At 40.3% G+C, this 25619-nt stretch overlaps 1 protein-coding gene and 2 long non-coding RNA genes across 11 annotated transcripts in view; 2 read left to right on the forward strand and 1 right to left on the reverse strand.

The window, feature by feature from the left end:
- Positions 1-54: 54 nt before the first annotated feature.
- The window catches only part of dctn1b (dynactin 1b), a 52553-nt gene continuing 26988 nt past the window's right edge, over positions 55-25619 (reverse strand). For 4 of the 9 annotated variants that reach the window (XM_039785220.1, XM_039785219.1, XM_039785215.1 and 1 more), the window contains 26 exons: positions 24177-24197; positions 21884-22054; positions 19488-19511; positions 18706-18903; positions 18098-18302; positions 17095-17173; positions 16150-16309; positions 15666-15770; positions 13983-14174; positions 13765-13881; positions 13013-13165; positions 11755-11915; positions 10939-11107; positions 10306-10374; positions 9878-10090; positions 9360-9521; positions 7982-8113; positions 7748-7876; positions 6536-6678; positions 6276-6442; positions 6026-6037; positions 3781-3908; positions 3491-3677; positions 2513-2586; positions 2314-2403; positions 55-1610 (listed from right to left, as the gene is read on the reverse strand). In XM_039785220.1, the coding sequence (XP_039641154.1) occupies positions 1473-1610; positions 2314-2403; positions 2513-2586; positions 3491-3677; positions 3781-3908; positions 6026-6037; positions 6276-6442; positions 6536-6678; positions 7748-7876; positions 7982-8113; positions 9360-9521; positions 9878-10090; positions 10306-10374; positions 10939-11107; positions 11755-11915; positions 13013-13165; positions 13765-13881; positions 13983-14174; positions 15666-15770; positions 16150-16309; positions 17095-17173; positions 18098-18302; positions 18706-18903; positions 19488-19511; positions 21884-22054; positions 24177-24197 (3399 nt within the window). In that variant the 3' untranslated portion in view covers positions 55-1472. Of the gene's footprint in view, positions 1611-2313; positions 2404-2512; positions 2587-3490; positions 3678-3780; positions 3909-6025; positions 6038-6275; positions 6443-6535; positions 6679-7747; positions 7877-7981; positions 8114-9359; positions 9522-9877; positions 10091-10305; positions 10375-10938; positions 11108-11754; positions 11916-13012; positions 13166-13764; positions 13882-13982; positions 14175-15665; positions 15771-16149; positions 16310-17094; positions 17174-18097; positions 18303-18705; positions 18904-19061; positions 19187-19487; positions 19512-21883; positions 22055-24176; positions 24198-25619 lie in introns of those variants that run through there. The other 5 variants (XM_039785221.1, XM_039785217.1, XM_039785218.1 and 2 more) reach the window with 4 other exon arrangements.
- On the forward strand, positions 3824-9938 carry LOC120548766. Its single transcript, XR_005637277.1, has 3 exons — positions 3824-3928; positions 9346-9562; positions 9709-9938. It is a non-coding gene; the product is annotated as an uncharacterized LOC120548766 (long non-coding RNA).
- On the forward strand, positions 9975-10866 carry LOC120548767. Its single transcript, XR_005637278.1, has 2 exons — positions 9975-10111; positions 10282-10866. It is a non-coding gene; the product is annotated as an uncharacterized LOC120548767 (long non-coding RNA).

A 25619-nucleotide genomic window follows, 5' to 3' on the forward strand; every position in this document is an offset into this window, starting at 1 on the left:
TCAAACCACAATCATTGTGTGCTAAACTCCATGCTGTGATTGAAAACAAAATACAACATCTTAATGTCTTTTATTGATCGGTTGTGCAACAGCAGGAAGCCACGCGAGGGGTAAGACAAGATTCAGTACATCAGCTGCACAGATAAATAACATGTCTGCATCTACCCTCTTAAACTACAGTTATGTAGATACACTATGCCAATTGATTGTGAAACTTCAAGTTAGGACAATACTTTGTAAACACATCAGCATGGATTAATGAACTAAAAACCTTTTAAAATCCACTATGGCAAACATGTGGTTAGGTTAAAACAAACCTACTCTCTGCATTTTCTTTGTAATTCAGTAACTTGACTTTGAGCATGACAAATTATACAAGTGTAATAAATACTGCATAATTTAAACCATAATGCTTCAGCTGAGTTTTTAAATAAACATGAAAAATCTGCAACATTTGATCTGTGCAGTCCACAAGGTAAACTACACATTCTGTAGTTTGCTTACATGTAAACTTCATTGCAAAATTAAAGTGTTACATCCTACTAAAATGAATGTGCAGGACTTGTTATATGTGCAAAAGTGTCTTTGATCACAGTAAAATGCCCACTACTTCCAATGGACAAAGCTATTTTCAGTAGCATTTCCCTTTAGACAGGTTATAAAAATGGAGGTGAACACCTGATTTAAAACAAAATTGTCATGATCCTAATATTGTGTAACAATGTTCGGGCCAAAGACGAGTTTGATAAATATTCTACACAACAACATCGGTGAATCTGGGCAGCGTGCAATTGCAAGTATCTCTACCGTTTCTGGCCATAAAATTTGAACGAGCAAGATGGAGCTTTAAGTTGCAGTATGCGGGGCTGTAGTCGAGAGCACAGCAGTCTAACGCAGGACCTTTTGGAAAAATTTGATTTGAGACCAATAACTACTATAAAAAAACTAAAGTAGTGATTATTTTAATTAACAATTCATTACTTTCTTGCTTAATTGTTGTGAAAATGTTAGTAAACAGTGGAACATTCCCATAATAATTTACCAAAGTCTAGAGTTCAGATTGCTTGTTTCAGTTTGACAAACTGTCTAAAACCCAAAGATATTCAGTTTACTGTCAAATTTAACAAAAAGAACCAACAAGTCCCAAGTTATCAGTAAATTATTGATTGGAAAAATGGCTAAAACAATTAATCTTCTGTAGACTAATAATTTAAGCTCTAAATGGCTGGGAGCAAGAAGAGGCAGCATCAAAACAGGCCCAGACAGAACAAAGTTCTAGATATCCAAAGTCAATTTGAGATTAAACTGGTCTCAAACCACAGCCCTGACCGACGCAGATCAACTTGCTTTTTAAATCGGATCATTTCCTGCAGGTTGTAGCCTAATCTCTCCACTCGTGATCTGAAATACCTTCTTGTTTGGAAGCGCATGTTGTGGGTGTGCAGCAGGCAGGATGGCAGGGCAGGTGAAGTTTAGGTCCGCAGCAGACTGTGAACTCTCTGCAGCTGAGACTGGGATAGGACGAGCCGGTGGACCTGCTCCTGACCGCGGGTACACGGCACCATGACCCGACCCACCAGCACTGTGTCGCCCTGCTTCTCCTCCTTTGCCTAAAGACAGAAAAGGGATCAGTGGGGTAAGATCCCTTTCGGACTCTGTTCTTCGACACGTCTAACTGTGCTGTCTTAAGAAAAGAAAATAACGGGTATAGTAGTGACGTATTGTTTTGAGAGCAACTTTTGAAGGTGTAAAGCAAAATTAAGCAATGTGAAATTAAACAACCATAGGTAGTGTCTTTTTATTTAAACAAAACCTACGGAATAGTGTAAATAAGAAGTGTAAACTGTTTCTGCTCTGCAGAACTAAAAGCAAGTGTGAACCTGAGAAAAGAAAATGTATGCTAAATACTGGACTTCAAAATAAAGCCTTAGCATAAAGTAAACCTGGTTTAATAATTGACTAAATTATTTTTAGTTTATTAGTACAGTTAACATTTTAGAGCAGTTACTTTTTTGAAAAAAGTGAATTTCGTCGACTGAAATTCTCAGCAGAATGCGATAATCTTAATGATTTGCTCAGGACAAAAAACTATAAAAAGGTCTGGTTTGCCCTTATTGTAGAAGACCAATAATAAATAAATAATCTGACTCTAAATAATTCCACTAATTCATTAAAGTTAGGAAATAAAAAAACAGTGTTGGTTATGAGATGGTGAAGCTTCAAAAACAGACCCAAAAGCTCATTCGGCCTCCTCTATGAATCCCAGGAGTGGAACCGGTGAGCTCTGACTGGTAACGTGGCGGCAGATCTTACCTTAACGAACGAGGTCGAAGGGAACGTCGCAAAATCAGACGAGACTCGAGCTCCAGGTTGCTGGTGGACGACGTGCTCTGCTACTTCATCCTGACAGGGTGTACACAGAAATGGGAGCTCTCTCTTGTACTGTTTGAATGACTGTTTTACATAATTTCTGTAGATTTTATAGAATATTTAGTAGTTTGTGCATGGTTACCTTCAGTCTGCCCAGCGTGTCACTCAGGGACTGTAATCTAGCCGTCTGTTCCAGGAGCTGAGCGCTAGGTATCACTGCAGGACAAATAAAAACACACCTGTTATTCGTACAGGGACTAACATGTAACAGCAAGGTTGTATTGCTTCCCTACGTGCAGATTTGTCTCGCTCCATCTCTGACTTTTTATTACTTTAATGAAAATTGGGAACAGTGTTATTGAATGTTCTATTGGTTATGGTGTTCAATAAAATAATTTATTTCAATTCTTTATTTAGTAGACATATGCTATTCGATGTTTGGGGTCTATCTTAGCAGTGCAGAGCCATAGGAACATCACAGCTGATACGCACACCGTAATTGTTTATTGATTGCAAGTCATATCATCAACGCAATATTAAATAATGCTATCGTGCAGGTAGGGTGTAAAATGTTTAGGTTAACATAAAAATGTTTGTTTTTAATAACTTATTAGCATACTATTATATCTTTTTTTGGCATACTATACAATGGCTTTTTAATCACTTTTTCAAAATATTCTATGTCTTTTTGTCAAATACGCCAGGAGAACAGTCTGAAGAGTAGCGCAGTTGGGGTAGAGGGTAATTTGTGGCACGTGAGGAAAAAGCTGGTTCAGGGTTCAATACCAGCGTAGACATGAGTTAGAGAGGGTAGGTGGTAGATAGGGGAGAGAGGAGCCAAAGGTCTGCCCATAATGCAGGAGGATTGACCTTTTTAACTTTAGTCTTTCAAAATTAAAAAGGTAAATCCTGCATTATGGGCACAATTTTGGCTCTTCATCTCCACCCAACCCCCTCTTTCCTATCTACCCTACCTCCTAAAAGTGATAAAAAGCCATTGTATAGTATGTCGAAAAACATGATTAATAAAGCCACAGTACAGTATTTCTGAAAAAGTCATGTATACTTTGTCGAAATAAATTCTGAGGTGGATACTATTTTGAAGACATTAACACACTACCTGGAGATTTCCCAGTGATGTCCACCACCTTGACGTTGGCACTCATTTGCAGCAGAGTCTCCAGAAGCTGGTCGGTCTTGCGGTAGAGGGCGCTGGAGAGCACTTTAGGGCGACCTCCGTCTCTGGAGGGAAGTTTGGTCACGTGAAGAGGAGGCAGAGAGGCGAGCTGAGCGCGCATCTTTTCAGCCTACGAGGGAAAAAGTGGACACGATAAATCCAGATGGAACAGCAGCAAGCTGGATCGTCAGTGATTGGGGGACCGAATGTGATGGCGGAGAGATGATTTGTACCTTCAGCCTGTTGTTGTCGTTCTTAAGGTGTTTGATGCAGAGTCTCTGAGCTTCAATCTGCTGAGTCAGCAGAGGAGAGTCGATCACCTGGACACCCGAACCTGAACTCACGCCCGACATCATGTTCACTGCGGGAGCGAAAGAGCAGGTACACATTATAAACACCTGACTGGACCCAAACCTTATTTATAGTGTTTAGTAAATATTTGCATTCAATAAACACTAAAGACAGTTTCCTGTCTTATCCACATTTTAAATAGGGCTGCACAAAATACTTTTTTTTTTTTTTTAAATCGTTATCGAGATAGCGACTGGCACAATAAACACAATGTGAAAGGCTGCGACATATTGCCAAAGACGCTCCTATTTTTTGTGTTAGAAAAGAAAACTGCGCTTTAAAATGTAACTGTCGTACGTTATCGCATATTTTCCTCATATCGTGCATGCCTAATTTTAAACTTTTTAGTGTGCGTTAATTAGTACAGTGATGGAATGTAACGAAGTATTTGTTACTTCATAATTCTGGCCCACCATTACTAGTTAAATATTGTACTTTTTATTCCACTAAATTCATCTGACAGCAGAGGAAATGTTTTATTTCTACACTGTAGTACTTCTGCTTTTCCTTAAAGTGCTCATATTATGCTCGTTTGCAGGTTCATAATTGTATTTACAGGTTATATCAGAATAGGTTTACATGGTTTCATTTTCAGAAAACACATTTTTGCAGCTCCTCTTTTCACCCTGTGTGTTGAGCTCTCTGTTTTAGCTACAGAGTGAGGCATCTCACTTCTGTTCTATCTTTGTTGGGAGTCTCACATGCTCAGTAGCTAGGTAAGGACTACTAGCCAGTCAGAAGCAGAGTATGAGGGCGTGCCATGCTAGCAGCTAGGTAAGGACTACTAGCCAGTCAGAAGCAGAGTATGAGGGCATGCCCTGACAGTAGCTAGGTAAGGACTACTAGCCAGTCAGAAGCAGAGTATGAGGGCGTGCCATGCTAGCAGCTAGGCGAGCGTTATAACGTGTGTTACAGAGTGACCACGTTTGTCTCTGAAGTAAAGGCTGGACTACAACAGAGCTGTTTGGAGCAGTTGGTGAACAGTGTTTTCTGTTGGAGATGGTAAGTCCCTTTGGGGGGGACTTTGGGCTTTTTCACTTTGTAAACCTATAACATGCACAAAAAAGATACGTAACACAATAAAGGAAAGGGGGAAAGCCAAAAAGCATAATATGAGCACTTTAAGCAAAGAATGAATACTTTCACCACTGATTTTTAATGGTTTGAAAGTGATCAAACCGTCATCGTTCAGTTTTTCTTTGGTGTAATTATCAATTATTACAGCAGACATGTTTAGAATAAAGTGAAAAAAGTGTACCTGTAAACTTGATATTGGTGTGTAATTTACATACTGAGCAGAGTTGCTAAATATGGATTGAGACCAGGCATGCAGATGTACATGCCAGTAGATGCAGATTTATAGAATAAATATCACCTTAATCACTATAACATACACATAAAACTTGTCAGTCATAATGGTTTAATAACAGGGGTTTTGCAGGCTTTTTAATACCACATGTCACACACAATGTAATGCCTGTTTCACAATCAAACTGTCCAGTATGAAAGTATGATGGAAAACCAGTTGGGATGAAAAGCCTAGATTATTTATTATTATATCCCTTTGTTCCGTACTTCACAATTACCACGAACCAGACCTGGATGAGCAGCAGAAAAAGGGATGATTGATTGATCGACTATTTAAAAAAGGTTAATTCATTAAAGTAAATTGAAGTTAAATGTAAATTCGAGGCTCGTTCTGAGTTGATGAGTTTCCTACAGTAGTTACGAAGGCCAGCAGTAGTGACAGTGTTAACTAGATGGTTAAAGGATTAAAAACAGCCTCCTGTCTACTACTATCTACTTCCGCAACAATCACACTTTTTATTATTATCTATCTATCTATCTATCTATCTATCTATCTATCTATCTATCTATCTCCCAAAAGCTCTGGATACAAATATGGATACAAACATATTTTATAAAATATTCAAGACTTATGTAAATTCAAGGCTTTTCTATACCTTAAGTTTTTTTTTTTTTTTTTTTGAGGAAACAGAACTTTTTAGACCTGCAGAAACCCTGTATAAAACATGCATGTAGTATTTAATGTCCGTCACACCATGCAAAATTAAAAGAAGAAAGATGCAGGATCAACAACGGATACCAATACAAGCAGGTAGATACCTTTTTGTTCCTCTGCAGAAGGTAAAGTAAGAGATTAAGAAGTAAGAAGAAAAACTCGTACAAAGAAATAGGAGGTCATTGGTCGTTAAGGTCAAAAGGAGGAGAAATAACCAGACAAGGGTCATAATTGTGTTTGTAAATACTTCTCAGGATTGATTTTTAGTTTAGTTAAATTAAGTTAATTGCTAAAAACAACACTGATATAACAAGTGTAGTAGTAGTTGGTAAATGTAGTTTTCCTGCCACTCACCTCCTGCCACTCCTGTGACGATGGAAGCGATTCCTGACGGCCCGGTTCCTCTCAGCCCGTCGACGGCCATCTTGGATTGGCTGTTGATTCGCTGCTTCAGCTCGGCCTTCTCCGACTCCAGCTGGTCGATGTCGGCCTGCAGAGCGTCCATCGTCTCCTCAAACTCCCTGCAGAGAGGGGGACAACGTGGCACGGCTGTACGCCTCTGTCACACACAACATGACTTCCTGTCTGAATCTGCAGCCAGAGTTGGCTCTTACTTCTCCTTCTTCTTCAGCAGAGTCTGGGCATCGTCCAGTCGAGTCTGAATCTTTTCAACGCGTTCGTCTGCGTCCTTGGACGAACTGTCCAGCTTCTTTTCCAGCAGGCTGAGACGGACGCTCGCCTCGCTCAGCTCCTCTCCCTGAAAACACACAAACAAAAGTTTAATGCAAATTTAAAAGATTTTTCATTGCTCTCTTTCGGACAATATTTGACTTGAATCTGCTGCATAGGACTAAGATACTTTTAAGGCACTGACTGAACTGCCTCCATAGTATCAAAAAATGCCTCGTCATTCAATACCATCAGCGTCACTGAGCCGATTATTCAATTCAATTTTATTTATAGTATCAAATCATAACAAGAGTTATCTCGAGACACTTTACGGATAGAGTAGGTCTAGACCACAGTAATTCCCTCAAGCGCAAGCATTAATTCAATTCAATTTTATTTATAGTGTCAAATCATAACAAGAGTTATCTCGAGACACTTTACAGATAGAGTAGGTCTAGACCACACTCTATAATTTACAAAGCCCCAACAATTACAATAAGTCCCTCAAGAGCAAGCAGTGCGACAGTGGCGAGGAAAAACTCTCTCTTGGGAAGAAACCTGGGACAGACCCAGGCTCTCGGTAGGCGGTGTCTGTTGTGACAGTGGCGAGGAAAAACTCCCTTTTAGGAAGAAACCTCGGCAGACCCAGACTCTTGGTAGGCGGTGTCTGACGGGGCCGGTTAGGGGTGTGATGAACAGTGGCGATAATAGTCACATTAAAGATAATGGATCAGTGACTTTGAAGGTCATCGTGGAAGTTCGTGTCATACTGAGTAGTGCAGTCTCCTATACTGGATCCTGACTACTCTGTGCGTATGAAGCATGCAGCATGTTTGTACCGCAACCTAATGAAGCTGCTGATTGGCTTTCTGACATTACACAAGAGGCATTCAGAATAAACTCTACGTTACGCACAGAGACGGGGCTCATGTGTGTGTGTTGTATTTTAGGAGGCTCGACTACAGTGTCTGTCGCATAGTTGTAAAGGAGCTAACGAACTAATTGTTATGTAAAAAATTGAATTTCTTTTTGTTGAAATGGATTTTTTCCGTTCAGCGACCAGTATCGAATTCCAGGTATCAGTATGGAAAGTGTTTGAATGCTACCCGGCCCTACTGCTGTGTGTTTCAGATGGTACTGCAAGTTGGTTTCCCCACCTTGATCTTGAGAGACTTCTTCAGCTCTTTGATGACCGTCTCTCTGTCCTCCAGCTTCAAGCCGAGACCTTCGGCGTCGGTGATTTCGGCTCGAAGAGCCGCCCCTCGCAGGTCCACAGGTAGAGGGTTCTGATAGATGAAAAACAGTGCAACGTCAAAACTGAAAAATCTAATCCTGCTGTCAAAAACCAAAACCTGCAGCAGCTGGAAAGAAATCATGTCAAGTTGAGTTACCTTGTTTTGAGGCCTCTCTGAGTCGTATTCTCCCTCCTGCATGGCGGTGGCCATCTTGTTCATGGTTGCTATGACGATGCCACAGGACTGGCGCAGACAATCGTAGGGGTTGGCACCCTGGGATCCATAAATCTGAAAATGATGGTATGCTTGTCAATAACCAGAGCAGTCAGATCATTAGTGTTTGTCTCATATGTCACTGTGTTACATTTCATTTTGTTGTTCCTGTTGGCCTTATTTCTAAGTTTATCTCCTTTTAGTTGTTTGCTGATGAGTGGTAGTTACGTGTGTAACTACCACTCATTTGTTTTGTAAGATGACTTTTTATCCAAACTGTTACCACCACCACCACATCATGTGTTCTTGTTTGGCAAGTAAATACCAGTTAGTTTAAACTGATACACTCCACTCTTCTGTCCATCTCAAAGAGCTTTTCTACACATCAGTTCCTCAGCAGGAGCAGTATTTGCTTTAACTATTGACTATTATTGAATTGTGATAATAATAATTACACTGTGATAATCTGAGAATAATGTCAGTCACGACTCTACAATCCTTAAAACAAATACACTATTTGTCCTAGGACTGGGCAATATATCGATGTTATATCGATATCGCGATATGAGACTAGATATCGTCTTAGATTTTGGATATCGTAATATGGTAAGTGTTGTCTTTCCTTGGTTTTACAAGCTGTTTTACAGTAAAGTGATGTCATTTTCTGAACTTACCAGACTGTTCTAGCTGTTCTATTATTTACCTTCACCACTAAGTCATAAAACCATTTCTGGTGATTATTTATCAAAAACCTCATTGTGTAAATAACATTTAGTTAAAGCACCAATAGTCAACCATACAATACCATCGCAGTATCGACATCGAGGTATTTGGTCAAGAATATGGTGAACTTTGATTTTCTCTATATCGCCAAGCCCTAATTTCTCCTGCCACAATATACTGTAGGCCTGAAAAGAAACTGCAATTGTTTGTTTCAGAGGCTGCGCTACCTCTTGCATTGCCATTAAATTAATGAATTTATTTATTTAAGGCAACTATAGTGATAATGGCAGATTGATCTATAAACAAGAATGATATATCTTCTAACATCTAACTAATCAATGCATAGACTTTAGGCAACATTCTGTACAACTGATCCCAAATCAGCAGCCAGGAACAACTTGACCAGTTCTCAATAGCAGAGTCCAACAAATTTCCCCTCGGGGACAATAAAGTGTATTCTATTCTATTCTATTCTATTTTATTCAAGTACTACGGCCCTGCTTTTTAGTTTTGGATTCATCTTTGTTGGTCAGAGTTATCGTTTATTTTTTTTTTATTTTTTTTTTTAACTATTTCCACTACAGATAATTCTGTATACCTGCTCTCCTGCCTTGAACGCCACATCCTCCAGTTTGACGGCCGACAGCCCCTCCTGTTCCCCAAGAGGAGACATCATCTGAGCTCCAGCTGCTGCCACCTCCTGCAGCACGGCCACCACCCAGGTCAGGTGTTTCCTACAGTCGGAGAGGGTGTCGCACACCTGCACCACAAAGGTCAACGTGACTTCACTTATTACAACAGGTTTTTATATTTGTATATATTCTACTTTTTTCCTAGTAAATAATCTAGACTTCTAAATTTGTAATCTTCATTTCTGCAATAATAAAATAAACTAAAGTTAAATCACACCCTGAATACAAACTGTTTGAACCCGTCCTATCTGGCAGGTTGCGGACCATCAGGACTAAAACCTCACGCCATAAACACAGTTTCTTCCCCCCTCTGTAGTCAGCCCTCTGTCACTGTCACTCAAACTCCTTTCTGAAATGATACAGCAATGCTTTGACGTAAAAAATAAAAAAGTGGACGGTGAAGCGGTTTGGTTGCCGAGGTTACCTGTTGTCCGAAGTCGAGTGCTGCTGGGATGCCCGGCGCGTCTGTTCCGGGCATCCTGCGGCGGATCTTCTTGCAGAACTGCCGGATGTCGCTGCAGGACGTCTCCAGGTCCTTCAGCAGCACGGCGAGGTCGGCCTTCTCCTGGCCCGCATGCAGGAACGCCCGCAGACGACCCACCTCCACCGCCATACAGTCCAAGGCACTCTGGGTAAACTGCACGTGGACACACAACAGGTAGGATGCTCAACTGGTGGAGACGTCTCTGTTTAAGCAGCTTTCATGTTCAGAGTTGAATTAACACACAATGGTTGGACTCAAAAGAAAAAGCAATGTTTACATTCATAATCTACAGGTAAGAAATGTGATGTAAACAGACAGATTAAGTTTTTTTCCCCCCCCCACAGCCTGTTGGCAATGACGGTACTCACTCTGATGTGATCAGCCAGCTGCATGGTGCAGTCCTCGTTCTGATCTGCCAGGTGGATGCTGTACAGGTGCTGAGATATAAGTAGAAATTCACATACGGTGTTATTGGTTCGTATCTGTCCATAGTTCCGGTGTTTGATACGGGCTGAATAACATCTTTTCAACACTGCCACTAATGTACTTAGGTGCAATAGTATTTACATGACATAAACCAAGAGAAACACTTTGGCACTGTGTAGATTCGTAGCCTGAAAGTGTTATTTTTCTTCTTGATAAGTGACTTAAAGGTTCCCTGTGGAGCTTTCTTGTAAACAAACAGAAGTTATGTTTACAGAATGTAAACATAACTTCATGTCTTTCATCAGCACTCTGTGAATTGTATTGTGAATTGTGTGTATCCTTAAGGTCAAACATTTTCTTCCTCCATAAAACATTTGTAAAGATTATTTTTTTTTTTTTTTAATCCTGAATTGTTTGCATGCAATGTTTACTATCTGACTGTCTTCTTTATGAAAAAACAAAACAATAAATACATGGGGACATGGACCTAAATACCATAAACATATTATCCTCTTTTGTGTTGCTACACTGGATATAACTGAAATAATAATCTATAACTCTGTGTGTGTGTGTACCTGATAGTATTTAATGGCCTTGGTGAGCGGCTCCACGTTGACCGTCTCGTCCAGCTGGTCTTTGTGCAGCAGGTCGATGAGGAAATCCAGAGAACGCTCGTGGACGCTCATCTCCGGGTACAAAGCGCCGATCTTCTTATAGACGTCCACGCTGCACTGAGCCAGAGCACTGAGACAGACAGACAGACACACAGACAGACACACACACGAGTGAGACTTGTATACACCGTATATCAGTATAGAGTCACGCAAAAGACAACATGAGAGAAACTACGGTCATGATTACATTCAACTGAGATGCATTTCTTACAACTTGAGATATATAAAGTTGACCTAGTAGTATTCCTCCACAGCCCCTACAGGCACCGTTCTGTGAAATCAGGAACTACAAATGTTTGATATCCGTTCAAAATCCCTTTTAAATGTAACTTTTTAAAGGTGCCTTCAACATTTATAAAAATGAATTTCAGTTAAGCTCATGCACATGTTCCTTATTCCTTGTTTCTAATGCTTAATTTGAAGTTGTGTGGTAATGAGAAATACATTCAATCCATTTTGTTCTTAATTTAAACTCAAGACAGAAAAAGTATCAAATTAGCTTGGAGAAGCAGCCTAAAATATTAATTACTGGATGTGTTGAATGTAACAAAAATAAGCTGAAGATTAAGTTTCACTCTGCAAATACGGGGCGCAGAATCACACAAACAGGCTGCACAGAGAGTTCTATCCAAAAAAAGAGAAGACCGATGCAATTGAGTTTATAGATTTGGATAAAATGCAACAATGCAAATTAAGCAGAGATAAGTTGAAACGTACTGCTCGTATTTATGCAGCGTAGCCTGCAGCAGACTCAGCGAGTAGACCAAACCGCCAGCGAAGCTAAGCTGCTCCCCGACGGCTCCCTTCAGCCCGGCTCGCTCCACACAGTTCTCATTCAGGTCAAACTTCTCCTGGGCCTGTTTGCTGATCAGCTCGGCCTGCAGACACACAACAGACAGTTTAACATCATACAGAAATATGATAAATTAAAAAAATATAGAGACAGAGCGCATTCATGTCCCGCCCCCACCGGAGGGGGAAACTCTCCGCTCTCCTTTGACTTGTACTGAGTGGAAGGTGCCTCCTCGTCAATTCCGTCTGCTAGCAAACAACAGAAAAGTGCGTAAAAACTCCTGTGTGGTTAAATTCACTACCAACAGGGTAGTCTCGCATTGCCAGACCTTCCTCCACAGCGCTGCGGTGGAGGGTCTGGTTAGTCCACACAGCTTTCGAGATGAGAGAAAAAAGGGCTCTGGTTGATTGGCATTTCTTTAAACCAATCGCAATCATCTTGGGCGGCGCTAGGTGCCGGACAGAGCCACGGTGCCTCTGCAAAATAGCCTCGGGAAGGAACTTGTTTTGGTGGAACATGTGTACGTTCTAAATTAGTTTTAGTCGTGCAACAGAAAACTCAGATTGCACAGATAGTCTAGCTAGCTGTCTGGATTTACCCTGCAGAGATCTGAGGAGCAGTTAACCATAGTCCTCACAAATCCACCGGAGGTTTAGAACGCCGACACAAAGGAAGAGGAAGGTGACAGACATCCGGCCTAAATGAGGGACATCCGGCGGAATTTCTGACGGCACCTGAACAATCCCAGAAGTGAAACTTCGTCGATATTGACAACCAACAGGGTAAATAACCCATGACTTAACTTTTTATAAGCTGCCGACCCAAAAAACAGAGCTTTTATGAAGACAAGAGTGCACACAGACGTGGGGAATCGGCAGGGAGAATGGGAAGACTGTGGGATCCTGACACTAAGATAATGACGTGCCCAACGTTATGTTTTCAGCAGCCATTTTGTTAACAAGTCAAATATCCAAATGTCAGTTTTAGGTTAAATATAGTATGTTTGTAAATTAAGCTCACACACGCAACACTGTTCTCCCCTCCGGTGGGCGTGGCTTTCAGAGTATGACGCAATGCGCTCGGTCTCTATTGATTTGCAGCTCTTTTGAATGGCCCATAACTCCGGTGTCTCAAAGCTCACTTTACCAGCATGGTTAAAACAGTAAACTGTGTGGCGTCTACCTTGCAGATGAGTCTGGGAATGAGCAGCAGCACCAGGATGCAGTCGTGGTCTCCGCCATGACGAAGGAAGGACTCGGGCATGAACGAGGTCAGAAGGGAGACGTGTCTGTTGGCCTGACTCACCTCCATCTTCCTCAGCTCCATCTCAATGGCCTAAACACACACACAGCATAAAACACAACAGAGAGGCTCATCTTTATTACACATTTGACAGTAAACATCAAAAATAATATCCAATAGAATTTGTTGAAACTATGACCATTTCTTGACCCAGCTAGAGTCAATTGGATTCAATAAAGCAAACTTAACATACATGCATAGGTTGCTACATCATCATGTACTATTTTACTTTATTCACCATTTGCTGATGTCATTTTATGTCTATTTGCTTATTGACATTTTTGTTAATTTAACATTTAAATTAATTCTTTTATTATTATTTTTCTACTGAGGCCTTGGAGGGTGGGGTGGGGTAAGGGATCTATGTTCTTGTACTCAGTCTGTCTGCCTTGTTTTGTAATGTGAAAATCTACAAATAAAGTAATACAAAAATAAATAAATAAATAAATAATAATAAATCCAGATCCTGAGTTAAAAATCTAGCTAAAGTGCAACATTAAAATTTTAAACAGTTTCATCTTTCCAACCTCTAAACCAACAGCAAACCCAAAGAGAGGTGAATCCCATTTAACGCTGCGACAGCCCTGAGAAGTACCCATTATTCAGCCCAAAGGGCTCTTCTAGTCTCTGACCTTGGCGTAGGCCTTGGTCTCTGCAAACTTAATCTTGAAATCAAACATCTCCGCCGGCGGCTGCTGCTGCAACTCTGCTGAGGCTTCCTGCTGGCTCGTCAGCTCTCTGTTCACCTCCTGCAGCAAACGCAAAGGAACAAGAAGCAGGACCCATCGTTAGATACAAACATTTACCATCAAACTCTGCGCTACATGCTAAGTGTGCTACAGCTCCGTACCTGCAGGTGAGCTGTGAGCTCGCGGTATTTCTTGATGGTCTGCTGGTAATCGGCTACGGTCTCCTGCGCAGCTTCAACGTGTTTCTCAGACTCTCGGACTTTCGCAGCTCCCAGATCCAACATCTCCCTCAGCTCCAACTCCGTCTCTCTGGCGTTCTCCTGCAGCTCGTCGTTCATCTCGTTTATAGCTTCCTGGAGGGTGGAGATAACACACAGGGTCAGTCCCTTACTGGAATTCTTTGATGACAACTACTGAAATAATACATGAATGCAAATTGCATTTTATTTATTATAGGGACCCGTTTGTGTTGTGTTTTTGTGGGTCCCCGCGGGGATGAATAAGTATCTTCTATTCTAAGGTTTACGTTTCTTTTTTTTTTTTTTTCAGATTTTGGAAACCCGTTTCTGTGCTGCTCATGTGAACAGCTGTAGTAGTTGTACTAAGTACACAACTCTTCCTCTGTTTATTGCAAACTAATTTCTGGTGCTAAATAAAAGCGAAATATTTCTACTCCTCCTGGATGCTTTTAGTTTTTCTTTTTGTCTTGATTTTTTCTGAAAGAGCTTATCTGAATTTTTTATTTTTATTGTTTTGTATCATTTGACAATAAGATAGAACTTGATGTATCCTGAAGAACATTGTTGTGTGGCACGTTGCAGTACAAAGTAGGACAGCCTGCAAATATAAAATATCAATAAACACATTCACTATGTCCAAAATATAAACAAGGTTAATGTTGCTTCTTGGAGACTTTAAAATGTCATTTGAATGGCTCCATCAACATATTGTAGTGCAAGGACAGTTTAACAAAAGTGTCCCCACGCCGAAGAACACGGTGAACCCTCTCCACCTCACACTAACCAACTAAACTAACTGTACTCACAACTTTACCTGAATAGCTAACAACAAGAGCAGGAAAAATAACTGTTGCTGGCTGCCGCTCACAAATTTTACCATACTGCAAATGACATTGACAGGGGTGAAACACTCAAACAATTTTCAGTATATTTTTTTTAATTATCTTCTTTTAAAAAAACGGAATTATAGGAGTGGTGTTTTTAGGCAGTTGAGAAAAAGTGCTTTCTGTGGGAGAGAAAGTTCCTTTTGAAGTGACGTGTTTTTTTTAATACTTTATACATCTATTACATACACAAACAACTATATAACCCACTAAACAACAAAAAAAAATCCAAAAAGGCAGTTCAAATAGTAACTGAACTATGACTGCAGTCATAACAAGCACCAGAGGCCAGCACATACATATTAATGACTGTGGCCCATATCGATAATGAAATGAGTCAGCAAACTGTGGCACTTTTCTCTGACCTCAGTCCTGCAGTATAAATACACAAAGAGATGCTGAGCTGGAAAACCAGTGAGTGGCAAATGCACAAGACTTTAACGGATTGTGTTAGATTCTTCATAAGAAAAAACTCATTCAAATTAACTTCGTCTCATATTCAGGGTTCAAAATCAGCACCATCCACCAACCAAATGCTGGTAAAATATACATGGGGCTGGTAGATTTGCTTAACTCGCCAGCCAAAAGAACAATAGTAATCTGTGTAATGAGTGGCTGATAAAATCGGAACATTCACTAGCCATTTGGCCGGTGGATGAAAAAGTTCATTTTGAACCCTGCTCATATTAGATGAAGTCAAACTAAACTCCGTGAGACTCACCAGGTCAGTGACCGTCTCTCTCATCTCCCTGACTTTCTCCTCCAGGTCCAGGTTCCTCTCTGTCAGCATCTCCACCATCTCCTCCGCCCCCAGAGCTGCATCCACCTGAAACAAAGCACATCATCATTAGGGGTGAAGGAAAAAAACAAAACAATCCATGTTATGTTCTTAACAAATGAAATAAATGTCAGAATGACATTGTGACTGACATGTGATGTGCATTCTTCTTAGAAAACTATTTGTTTGTAGAAATGTCTTTGTAGAAGTGTATTATTCCACTTTTGTTCTTGTTAAAGAAGGAATACAAATCGGCATTTCAGGTCACCATGGCAATATTAGCTTTAAAAGTGAACATTACCCTAACTTTCTTAGGAAAGCTTCTAATAAATATCTGGTCAGTAAAGAGGCAGACTGGGCTGGCCTGCAGACTGATGGATGTCCCTGCAGCAGCTCAGAAGCTCTGCGCGATGATGAAAACACCGACCTGTTCTTTGAGCTCGTCGATGGTCTTTTCTGCCGCCGCCATCTCCTCCTGCAGTTTCTCTTTCTGGCTCCTCAGAGCGTCCAGCTCCACGTTCTTCTTCTCCATCTGCTTCTGCAACTTCACATGTTCCTGTTTCTCTGACGACGACAGGTCACGCATCCTGACACACAGGCAAAATACAGCATCAAGATCTGGATCAAGACGAAGGATCCAATCGGTTTTTTCGTCAATTGGATTTAAGAAGGTGACACTCAAACACTGGAAATCCACATACCCTCCTACACTACTACACTGGAAAAAAGGAAATGTGTTATCATCTCAACTTGGAAAGACAATAGCCATTGGAAAGAACAAATTAACTCAATTTGAAGTATTACAAGCAATAAGCATATCAAAAATGTGGCTTTTATTTTCTGTTTGTTTTCCGTTTGTTTTTCTTGTGTTTGAGGACAGGTGGACAATAACTTCCCTAGGACATAATCATGTAGTGGTCACAACCTAAATCCCTCATCGTGTTGCTGTCAGTTGGAGAAGGATAAACGCTGGGGGAACTCGATAGAAATGAACTGTATCTGTGGAGTTATAGATGATGTTGATGATATTTTGAAGCGACTGTCTTTTATCTGTCAGTGTGCGTGTGTCTGTCTGGTGTGAAAGGTGTCAATGTGTGTATCTGTGTCTATATGCAAATATGTGTGTTCTGGGACAAGATGGCCATTGGTGGAAGCAGCTACCAGCTACAGCAGGTGATGGCTCGTCTCGGATGATGGCCGAGCCAAGATGGCGCCGGAAAGTGTATATTGTACATATTGTTGAATTTCTTTCTCTTCTCTCTTAACCTTTCTTATCTGTATTTACTGTCAATTTTAATAAGGCAAACTGACACCAAAATAATTAGTGGCATTCATGACTTTTCTTCAGGGTGAAGAGTGTCAACAGACCGACCTGACCAGTGCTTCCTTCAGTCGGCCATTCTGCTCTTCCAGCTGTTTCACGTGGTAACTGGAGGCAGCACCATCCGAACCTGTGAGAAACCCCCCAAAAAACACAACTGAGCTCTACAGTATCCAGCGGTACATAATTCACTTTCTATTTTCTGCAGAGGTTGAAACAGACCAAGAACAACTTTTGATTTGTGTGACTAAACAAACGAGAATTGATGTTGCTGCATGTTTTTGCCAAAAGAGACGATGGCAAGTTTTAATTAAATAGATGGTGCCGTTCCTTTGAGTTACTGTTAGCTCCACTTGCTGCAGTTATAAAAAAGACTTTCCAGGTTGAAGGACAAGAAGGAAGCATCAATAAATCAGCCACCATCATACAGCACTCAGAGGCCACTAGGAGTGGCCTGACACCATTTAGACAGTCTAATCACATTGCAGGCCAACGTTTATCGTTTCTGCTCCGGTGCTACTTGATAGTAACCCAACACGAGAAGAACGCATCCGTATTTTATGCAACCTCGAAGTTTGAAATTTCACAATTCCTGCAGGTACAGCTCAGACAGGAACATGATTATTTCATTTTCTTAAGCATTTTTTTTACCAGCTCACACATTTTAAGAATTTCTTGTTTAGGCCTTAATGATTAAAAAAAATATACGTATTAAAGCAGAAAGAAAAGCCTGTGTCGCCTTAATAAAAGTGTTTTCAGTCACTACCTGCAGCAAGAGGTGACTGACGTAACATGTTGGATAAAAACTCATGTCAGTTTCCACATGAGGGTGTTACACAGAGGCTTATGTTGTGTTGTTGTTTTTTAGTTTGTTTTTTAAAGATTTGTTTTTGGGCATTTCAGCCTTTAATGGAAAGGACAGCTAGATATGAAAGGGGAGAGAGAGGGGGAAGACATGCAGGAAATCGTCCAGGTCAACCCGGCCACACTCTCTTAGCTGTACCCTTCTCCTCACAGAGGCTTATGTTTATAATAAATCTTCTCTTAGCCGTACCTTTCTCCTCAATCTCGTGCTTGAGGATCTCCAGGTCCATGGTGAGCTCGTCCACCCTCTCTTTGAGGGAGTCCACCTCCAGCTGCAGAGACTCGGCCCTCTCCTCGGCCATCTCCTTATCCAGCGTGGCCATCTCGATCGCATCCGCTGTGTCCGACATCTCCTCCATGTAATGCTCCTTGGCCTCCAGGGCTTCTTTTGCCTCCTACACACAGATTATTATGCACTGTACATATGTCTATATAGTCTTAATACAGTCTTTAAATTTTTTCTCTTTATGCATTTTATTTTGTCACTTCTTTTAATTAACCCCTTAGCATTCCACCCCTTTTTAAAGAGGGGTGGGGGCCACAGGATGTTTAGGGTGCGATAGCAGGTACATCCACCTACCCATTCATCAAACAACCTCTCCATCCCTCCAACCATCCCTTTTCCCATTCATCTACCCATCCCTCCACCCATCCCTCTACCCATTAACCATCCCTCTACCCATTAACCATCCCTCTACCCATTAACCATCCCTCTACCCATTAACCATCCCTCTACCCATCCCTCCACCCATTAACCATCCCTCGGCCCATCCCTCTATTCCATCTGTTGCTTCCTACCCTCTTGGCCTCTTTGAGTTGTTTCTGCAGCTCGGCCTGCTGCTCCTGCATCTTGTTCTTCCACTCCTGCAGCTGCTCCAGCTGGATCTTGTGCTTCTCCAGCTCCTTCAGCTTGGCCTTGTCCTCCGTCCGCTTCATCTTTAGAGTCTCCAGTTTCTCCTCCAGGTCCTTCACCTGAACACGCAGCGCCTCCTCCTCCTGGATGAAGGGTCATACAGGGAGGAGGAGGAGGAGGATGGGAGGGTGGCGAAAGGATGAGAGGATGGAAAGGTAGGAGGAAAAGGAGATATTTTATTAGTAATCGCACATTTAAAAAAGTGAAAGCATTGTAAAGACATACAAGGAGGCTGCATTACTTGGTGTTTAATTCTTTAAAGTTTCTCCAATCATTTCACTTCCATGATTCTTCAAGCAATGGATCAGGTGTAAAGCTTTCACTGTAAGGTAACAACACTTTCATCTTTGTATGTGTTAGGGAGCTTTTATTTCACTTGCCATGCAGTGACTCCACCTGTGGAGAGGAGAAAGTCAGCTCCACACATGCCTCGTCAGGAAGAACACTCAAAGCGTGTGCTTGCTTATACACATTAACAAGCACACACACCACTAACAGCAGAACAACTTAATTTAACCCTACAATAAAAACATCCAGCCTGTGAACAAACGGGGACCTCACACACCAATTAGAGACTAGTCACACTTTTGACAGCTTGTTAAAATGTTAGTGAGAGAAAAAAACAACACTTCAATATCGAGTGCAAAAAAACATCACATGACTGCACCTGTGTTTCCATAGTGACGTCCTCCTGAGGGGATAAAATACGAATCAGGCGGATTAGGTCGTCCTTAAAATTAAACACCAGATGGCAGCTGACTTTTTCAAAATGAAAAAGCGATATCTGTGACATTTAACTGCAAATTAAAGTACAGGTTGCTTCTCTTTATTAACCATTAATGAAGAGTTCACAGACAGTTAAGCAACTTTACTGGATCAAATCAACATTTGGACATTTTAATTATGCCTACAACTAACAACTAAAATACTGCTTTGTCTCATTTCTGAGAAGCAGCAGACTGAAATTAATCAGCTGATATGCAGACACTTCCTCTTTATCTCAAGTTAATGACATTTTTTTAAACCGCTGCACAAAACGTGGTGCGTCTCAGAGCTCAATCCTGGGCCTTCCATTGGTAGGTTTTAGCATTCGGCAGTGCTTCAAATAAATATGAAGATGACACTTCACTGTATTTTTAAATCTCCAGATGATTTTAGTCCTTTTTACACCTTTGTTTAATGCATTCATTTTATGGATGAGTCAAAACGATATACGGGACTTTTTAAAAAGAAATCTTAAGACACGTTATTACCACATTGAGATTGATTTAGCTAAGGTGCTTTTCCTTTATTTTATTAAGAAGGAACTCAACACTCGACCATATATGGAGAAAAAATGCTAATCGCTAACCCTAACTAACTAACTAACTAACTAGTGTAGACTGAAAGGTAGTCTTATTGAACCTCAGGTGTGATCTGTTGTACTTGTGACCATTCCCATGTGAACACTGGCTGTGTTCCAAATCCATACCAATTCCATAAAGTATGCACTACTTACACTATTACAACATACTTTACCATTTTATTCTAACAGAAAATTTTCAAATTTTGCGTGATGTTGGATGTAGCTGCTAATTAAAATTCACAAAAGAGAAGATTTTCGAAGATTTAATCATATTTTTCCCGAAAACAATTTGGAGCTGATTGACCACCCACATTATATTTGTTTCCAGCTGTGAGCCGCCCCTCCATTTCCTTTGTGCATTGCATCTTGGGAGGACAGCGTGCATCAACAGCACACTTAAAAATGGTAGCCAATTTAGTAACCATACTGTCTGTTTTGACTTTCTAGTGTGATCACACCACATCTTTAAATTAAGAAATAATCATTTTAATAATTATCAACCCTGTAGTAGTCTCATACCCAGTGCATGCTGGGATATATTCCAGCCACCTGTGACCACAAAGAGGATAAGCTGTGTGGAAAAGGAATGGATGGATTATATAACAACGATTCTACATTATGAATTATAATCCAATTATAACCAAATATTCATCACTTTTATCAGATTCGCATGTTTTTTCAGTTATGTTTTTTATGTTGTCTTATGTATTTTAAAACACCAGTTAAAGCCTCTGGCTCATTTCAGACTTTTTTTTAAATGACACCAATACAAACTGACAGCTCAAAAAGTGTCAAAAAAACTGTTTATTCAGAGGAGCTATAGCACAGAAAATGTCACATCTGATTTAACTCCCACACTTCTGCTCCGATGGCTTATGCACTAAGACGTCTTTGGTCTTGTTGGCACGAGACGCCAGTGTTACAAAACAACAGTGTCATGTGCCTGCCTTCTTAATCTTATTTAGAGACATGTTTAATATTGTTTTTTTATAGCGCAAAATGTTTCCTCATAGCTGGCATTAGTTACCTGCTTCCTAAATGCCTAACAATACAATAATAAAATGTAAGCAAGTATGACATAAAGAATCAAGTACTTTCCCAGTGTTTGGTGGATGCCCCTTGTTCTACATTCATTGGCAAGCTGCCTTTCCCTGTTACTACTGGAGCCTGACCGATATATCGGTATCGGCATTTACAATGGCTGATAAATGAATATTTAAAAAATAAAATAAAAACGGACAAAACCCCCTTCAACCATGTTCTGAGTGTTGGCGTTGCATAGTTGATCCACCAGAGGACGCTCTACAACGTCCCTGTTGGCAACACTGATTTTTTTTCTTTTTATTAGTGTTGTTCAAAGGACTTCAAGTTTCATATCTTAAGTTTGTATTTTTATACATTTTATTCATCAGAACTTTAATATATTTTGATGTTCCTCTGTTCTGTTGTGCCAATAAAACAAGTTTATTTTTAAACTGCATTATCATATTTTAGTGAGGACTCAAATAACTACAAATAAGTCATGTTAGGGAAATCTGTTTATGCTTTGTTACACGTTTCTGGATTTATTTAAAAAATATATAATCGGCCAATATATCTGAATATCGGATTTTTAAATCGCCAAATATTTGTATCGATATTGGCCTTAAAAATCCTTTATCGGTCGGGCTCTAGTTACCACTGCTACAGCGTAATGTTTTAAAGCTGATATAACGGACCTTGGTGGGGACGGGTGCCGGAGGGTTTCCAGGGGAGTGGAGGGTAGGGATGACCGGAGCCGCCAGAGGGGTCTGGGCCGGAGTGTTGGGCTCGCTGCTGCTCATCTCCCCTGTAGAGGCCGAGGCTGAGCCTGACGCAGCCCCCTTTCCACCTGCAGGTCGGCTGGGCTGCTGGATAAACCAAGGGGAGGAAATAATGAGGACAAAACATAACTAAGTGTTTACTGAAAAGATCCCACTGGGTACACGTAGCTGTCAGATGAGGTTTTAGTGGCCATAATGGAGGTCCCTGATTGTAACCATATGTGTTTTGATTCCTCCACAACTACAACTTGAGTTGCCTCAACAGTTGAGGATGAACACAATTTAATTTCTGGCTGTCTGAAGTCAGACTTCCCTTTTATTATTTTATTTCTGCATCATATTTTTTGTTTTACTGTTTAAGGACTATGTAACTTGCAAACATGGCAGGACATGATAAGAAACCTGGATCCAGATAAGATGTTTACACGTGCAACATATAACCATTAAACTAATGTCCATGTAAACAGACTCATTATAAAAACACTTACCTTATAACAAACTAGCATTAATAAAAGTTAGCATGATTTTTGTGTTTAAAGTATTGTTGCGTAATTTCATTCTAGGTTCCTTTGCACACCTGATCGAAAACATTGGACATATCTTAGCGTGCAAGGCGTATCCGCTGAAAGCTGCAAGGCTAATGGATCCGAAGTGTCTCTTAACATTACCCCACTAATAATGCCCGAAATGATACCAAACGTCTACAGTAGTACAAATATGTTATGCACTCATAAAACGATGGATTGTAAAATTTGTAAGTACACCAGAAGTTTATGTAAATAACACTTGCCTGCTGGCTTCTGCTTCTGCTGCTGCTGCTGCTGCTGTTACTACCGGGCAGTAAGAGTGCTTAGGGACATTTACAAATTACAACACGAAAAGAGATGCAACAAAAAATTTAAAAATTAATTTAATGATTAAATAAGGTAATGTCTCCAAACTTACCTCAATTATTACTTGTCTCCTGCTAGTTATACTACAGCACTTACTTTAAAAAATAAGTTAAATTAAAAAATATTTTTGTTGCATCTCTTTTCGGTGTTGTAATTTGTAGATGTCCCTAAGCACTCGTCTTACAGCAGCAACAACAACAGCAGAGAGCAGAAGCCAGCAGGCAAGTGTTATTTACATAACCTTCTGGTGTACTTACAAACTTTACAATCCATCGTTTTATGAGTGCATAACCTATATATACTAGTGTAGACCTTTGGTATCATTTCGGGCATTATTAGTGGGGTAATGTTAAGAGACACTTCGGATCCATTAGCCTCTGCGCTAAGCTATTCAGCGGCTAACGCTACTCTACGCTAACTCTCCCAATGTTAGACCCAGGTGAAAAAAGCTTCTGGGGGGTGTTTGGCTCGAGGTCATGGTGCAAAGGACCCTAGGGTGAAATTACTCCGAACCATCACTTTAAGTTGTTACCTCTCAAACTGCAACTAGTAAACTTTAATAAGGAGAGCTCACAGATGTAAAAATGTACACTACCAAACTATATCATTTATATATAATTAGCAAACTGACCTATACCCACATCACAACCATTAGTTTTAGGTATGTCTAATTTTCTTGTCATGTTGAGAAATTTTTCCCTTTTTGTTGTATTTGCAAACTGCACATTTTTCAATAGACCTCCATGATGGCCCCAGACCTGATTTAGGACAAATACAAAATTGCAACAGAAAAATGCTCAAAATTTAAAATACATAAAACCAAAATGAGAAAGCAAACAAAGCCATTAATATACTAAACAACCACTCTGGAACAAATTAAAACAAACAAAAAAACAAAAAGGGACAAAACTGAACAAAAGAAACAGTAACTACACCTGCTACAGCAGAGAGAAGAAAACCAAACACATGAATACTTGTTGGAGACAGGAAACAGCATTTGTGCTGTAAATATAGATGTGAAGAAGTCAAAATGGACGCAACGTGCTAGTCTATGTTGTAGTAATTAGCTATAAAATAATGAAAATTAAATGGATTATGAACCTTGTCTGGTGATGTATTGTCCCTACTGTCTTGGCCACACACACACACACACACACACACACACACACACACACACACACACACACACACACACACACACACACACACACACACACACACACACACACACACACACACACACACACACACACACACACACACACTTCAAAGTGATAGAAATGGGAAGCCCTGCAGACTTTAGGGACTGGGCTCACCTTTGGCCTTCTGGCCGTGGTCTGAGGAGAAGAGGGAGGAGATGAAGAGGAGTAGAGGAAGTGGAAAAAGGTCAAAGGGCAGGAGAGGAGGATAGAAGGAGAGGAGGGAAGGGAAGGAAACAAACAGCCAGGGTTAGTGATTCAAGGCAACGTTCATATTAAACTGGAAAATCACAGACAAAATGGTTGCATGAAACGGACAATAAAAACCACGGAAAAGTACCACAATGACTCCATTATCACGTAACCTAACATCCCCTACAGCTCTCTACTCGGTTGTTTTCCTTCTCATCTCTCTTGTCCTAGCTGGTCTCTAGGGCCTCATCTCTTCAACCCACGTGACCGAAAACCCTCGGTAACAACATGGACACTGTGACTGGTACAGCCACTGTGACCTAAATGACTGCATTGTGTCTCGGGGGACGCAGCAGATGAGGTTCATCCGAGCCCAATTCTGTTGTACTGCACTTGCTGGGATAATAGCTTGTTATCCTGCTACATTGCGTGTTTCAGAGATGCTACACAGAGAAATATCCACACTTTGTTCTTTTCTAGGTTACACTGGGTTACATTGCCAAACACCTGGGTTAATTGCCAACACTTATTGGTTGAGTTAACTCATATATAAAAGGTGATATGGTTTCTAGATCAACCTTAAGGCTCATAAAATCTTTCCAAATTAAAATTATATTAACTTCAACATGTCATGTGTGTAAGGCTGGAGAATAATTCCACGGTATAATCTCTCATGTCTCCATGTAATTATTTTATCAAGAAAATCTGAAATAAATTATAGTACTAGGTATAGATTTGTTTGGTTAGCCTGTTAACTTTGATGAAATGTGAGGGAAATTAATTTAAATTTGTGTTTTCATTCCTGACCTTGACAGAACAATCTCACCAATGAAATGTCAACAAAGAGCAAATAAATCACAGTTGCCCAACTCACCCGAGTCCAAAGTAACTTCTTAAATGTCCAACAACCCCAAATCCAAAGATATTCAATTTACTCTGATATGAAACTGAGAAAAGGCCTCACCTTTGGGAAGCTGAAACCTTCACGGCATTTTTTCTTGAAAAACATTGGCATGAATTTGAACTGTAGGTGTTCAATCATCAGGTGAACTTCAACAATTTTTGTTTAGTTATCGATACATTTTGGAAATATTTTCTTACTTTATATTGTCCTAATCATTTCCTAGAAAGTTTCCTGGACAGCACTACAGTAATTTGGTACTATTGATGGGAAAATGGATGCCAAGGGATGAACGTCCTCCATTCAAACCAATGTAAATATTTATGCATCGTTGATTTATTATTGGAAACTTTCTTCTTCATATATGTTAAATGGTTTGCTTTCTTACAGACAATTTGCACATTTTTGCATGTTTAGCTTTGCAGTTTATTGAAATTATTCCTTAGAAGGGACTGTCTCCGTTTTAA

This window comes from Perca fluviatilis, chromosome 20 (assembly GCF_010015445.1).
Source record: "Perca fluviatilis chromosome 20, GENO_Pfluv_1.0, whole genome shotgun sequence".
NCBI classification, from domain to species: domain Eukaryota; kingdom Metazoa; phylum Chordata; class Actinopteri; order Perciformes; family Percidae; genus Perca; species Perca fluviatilis.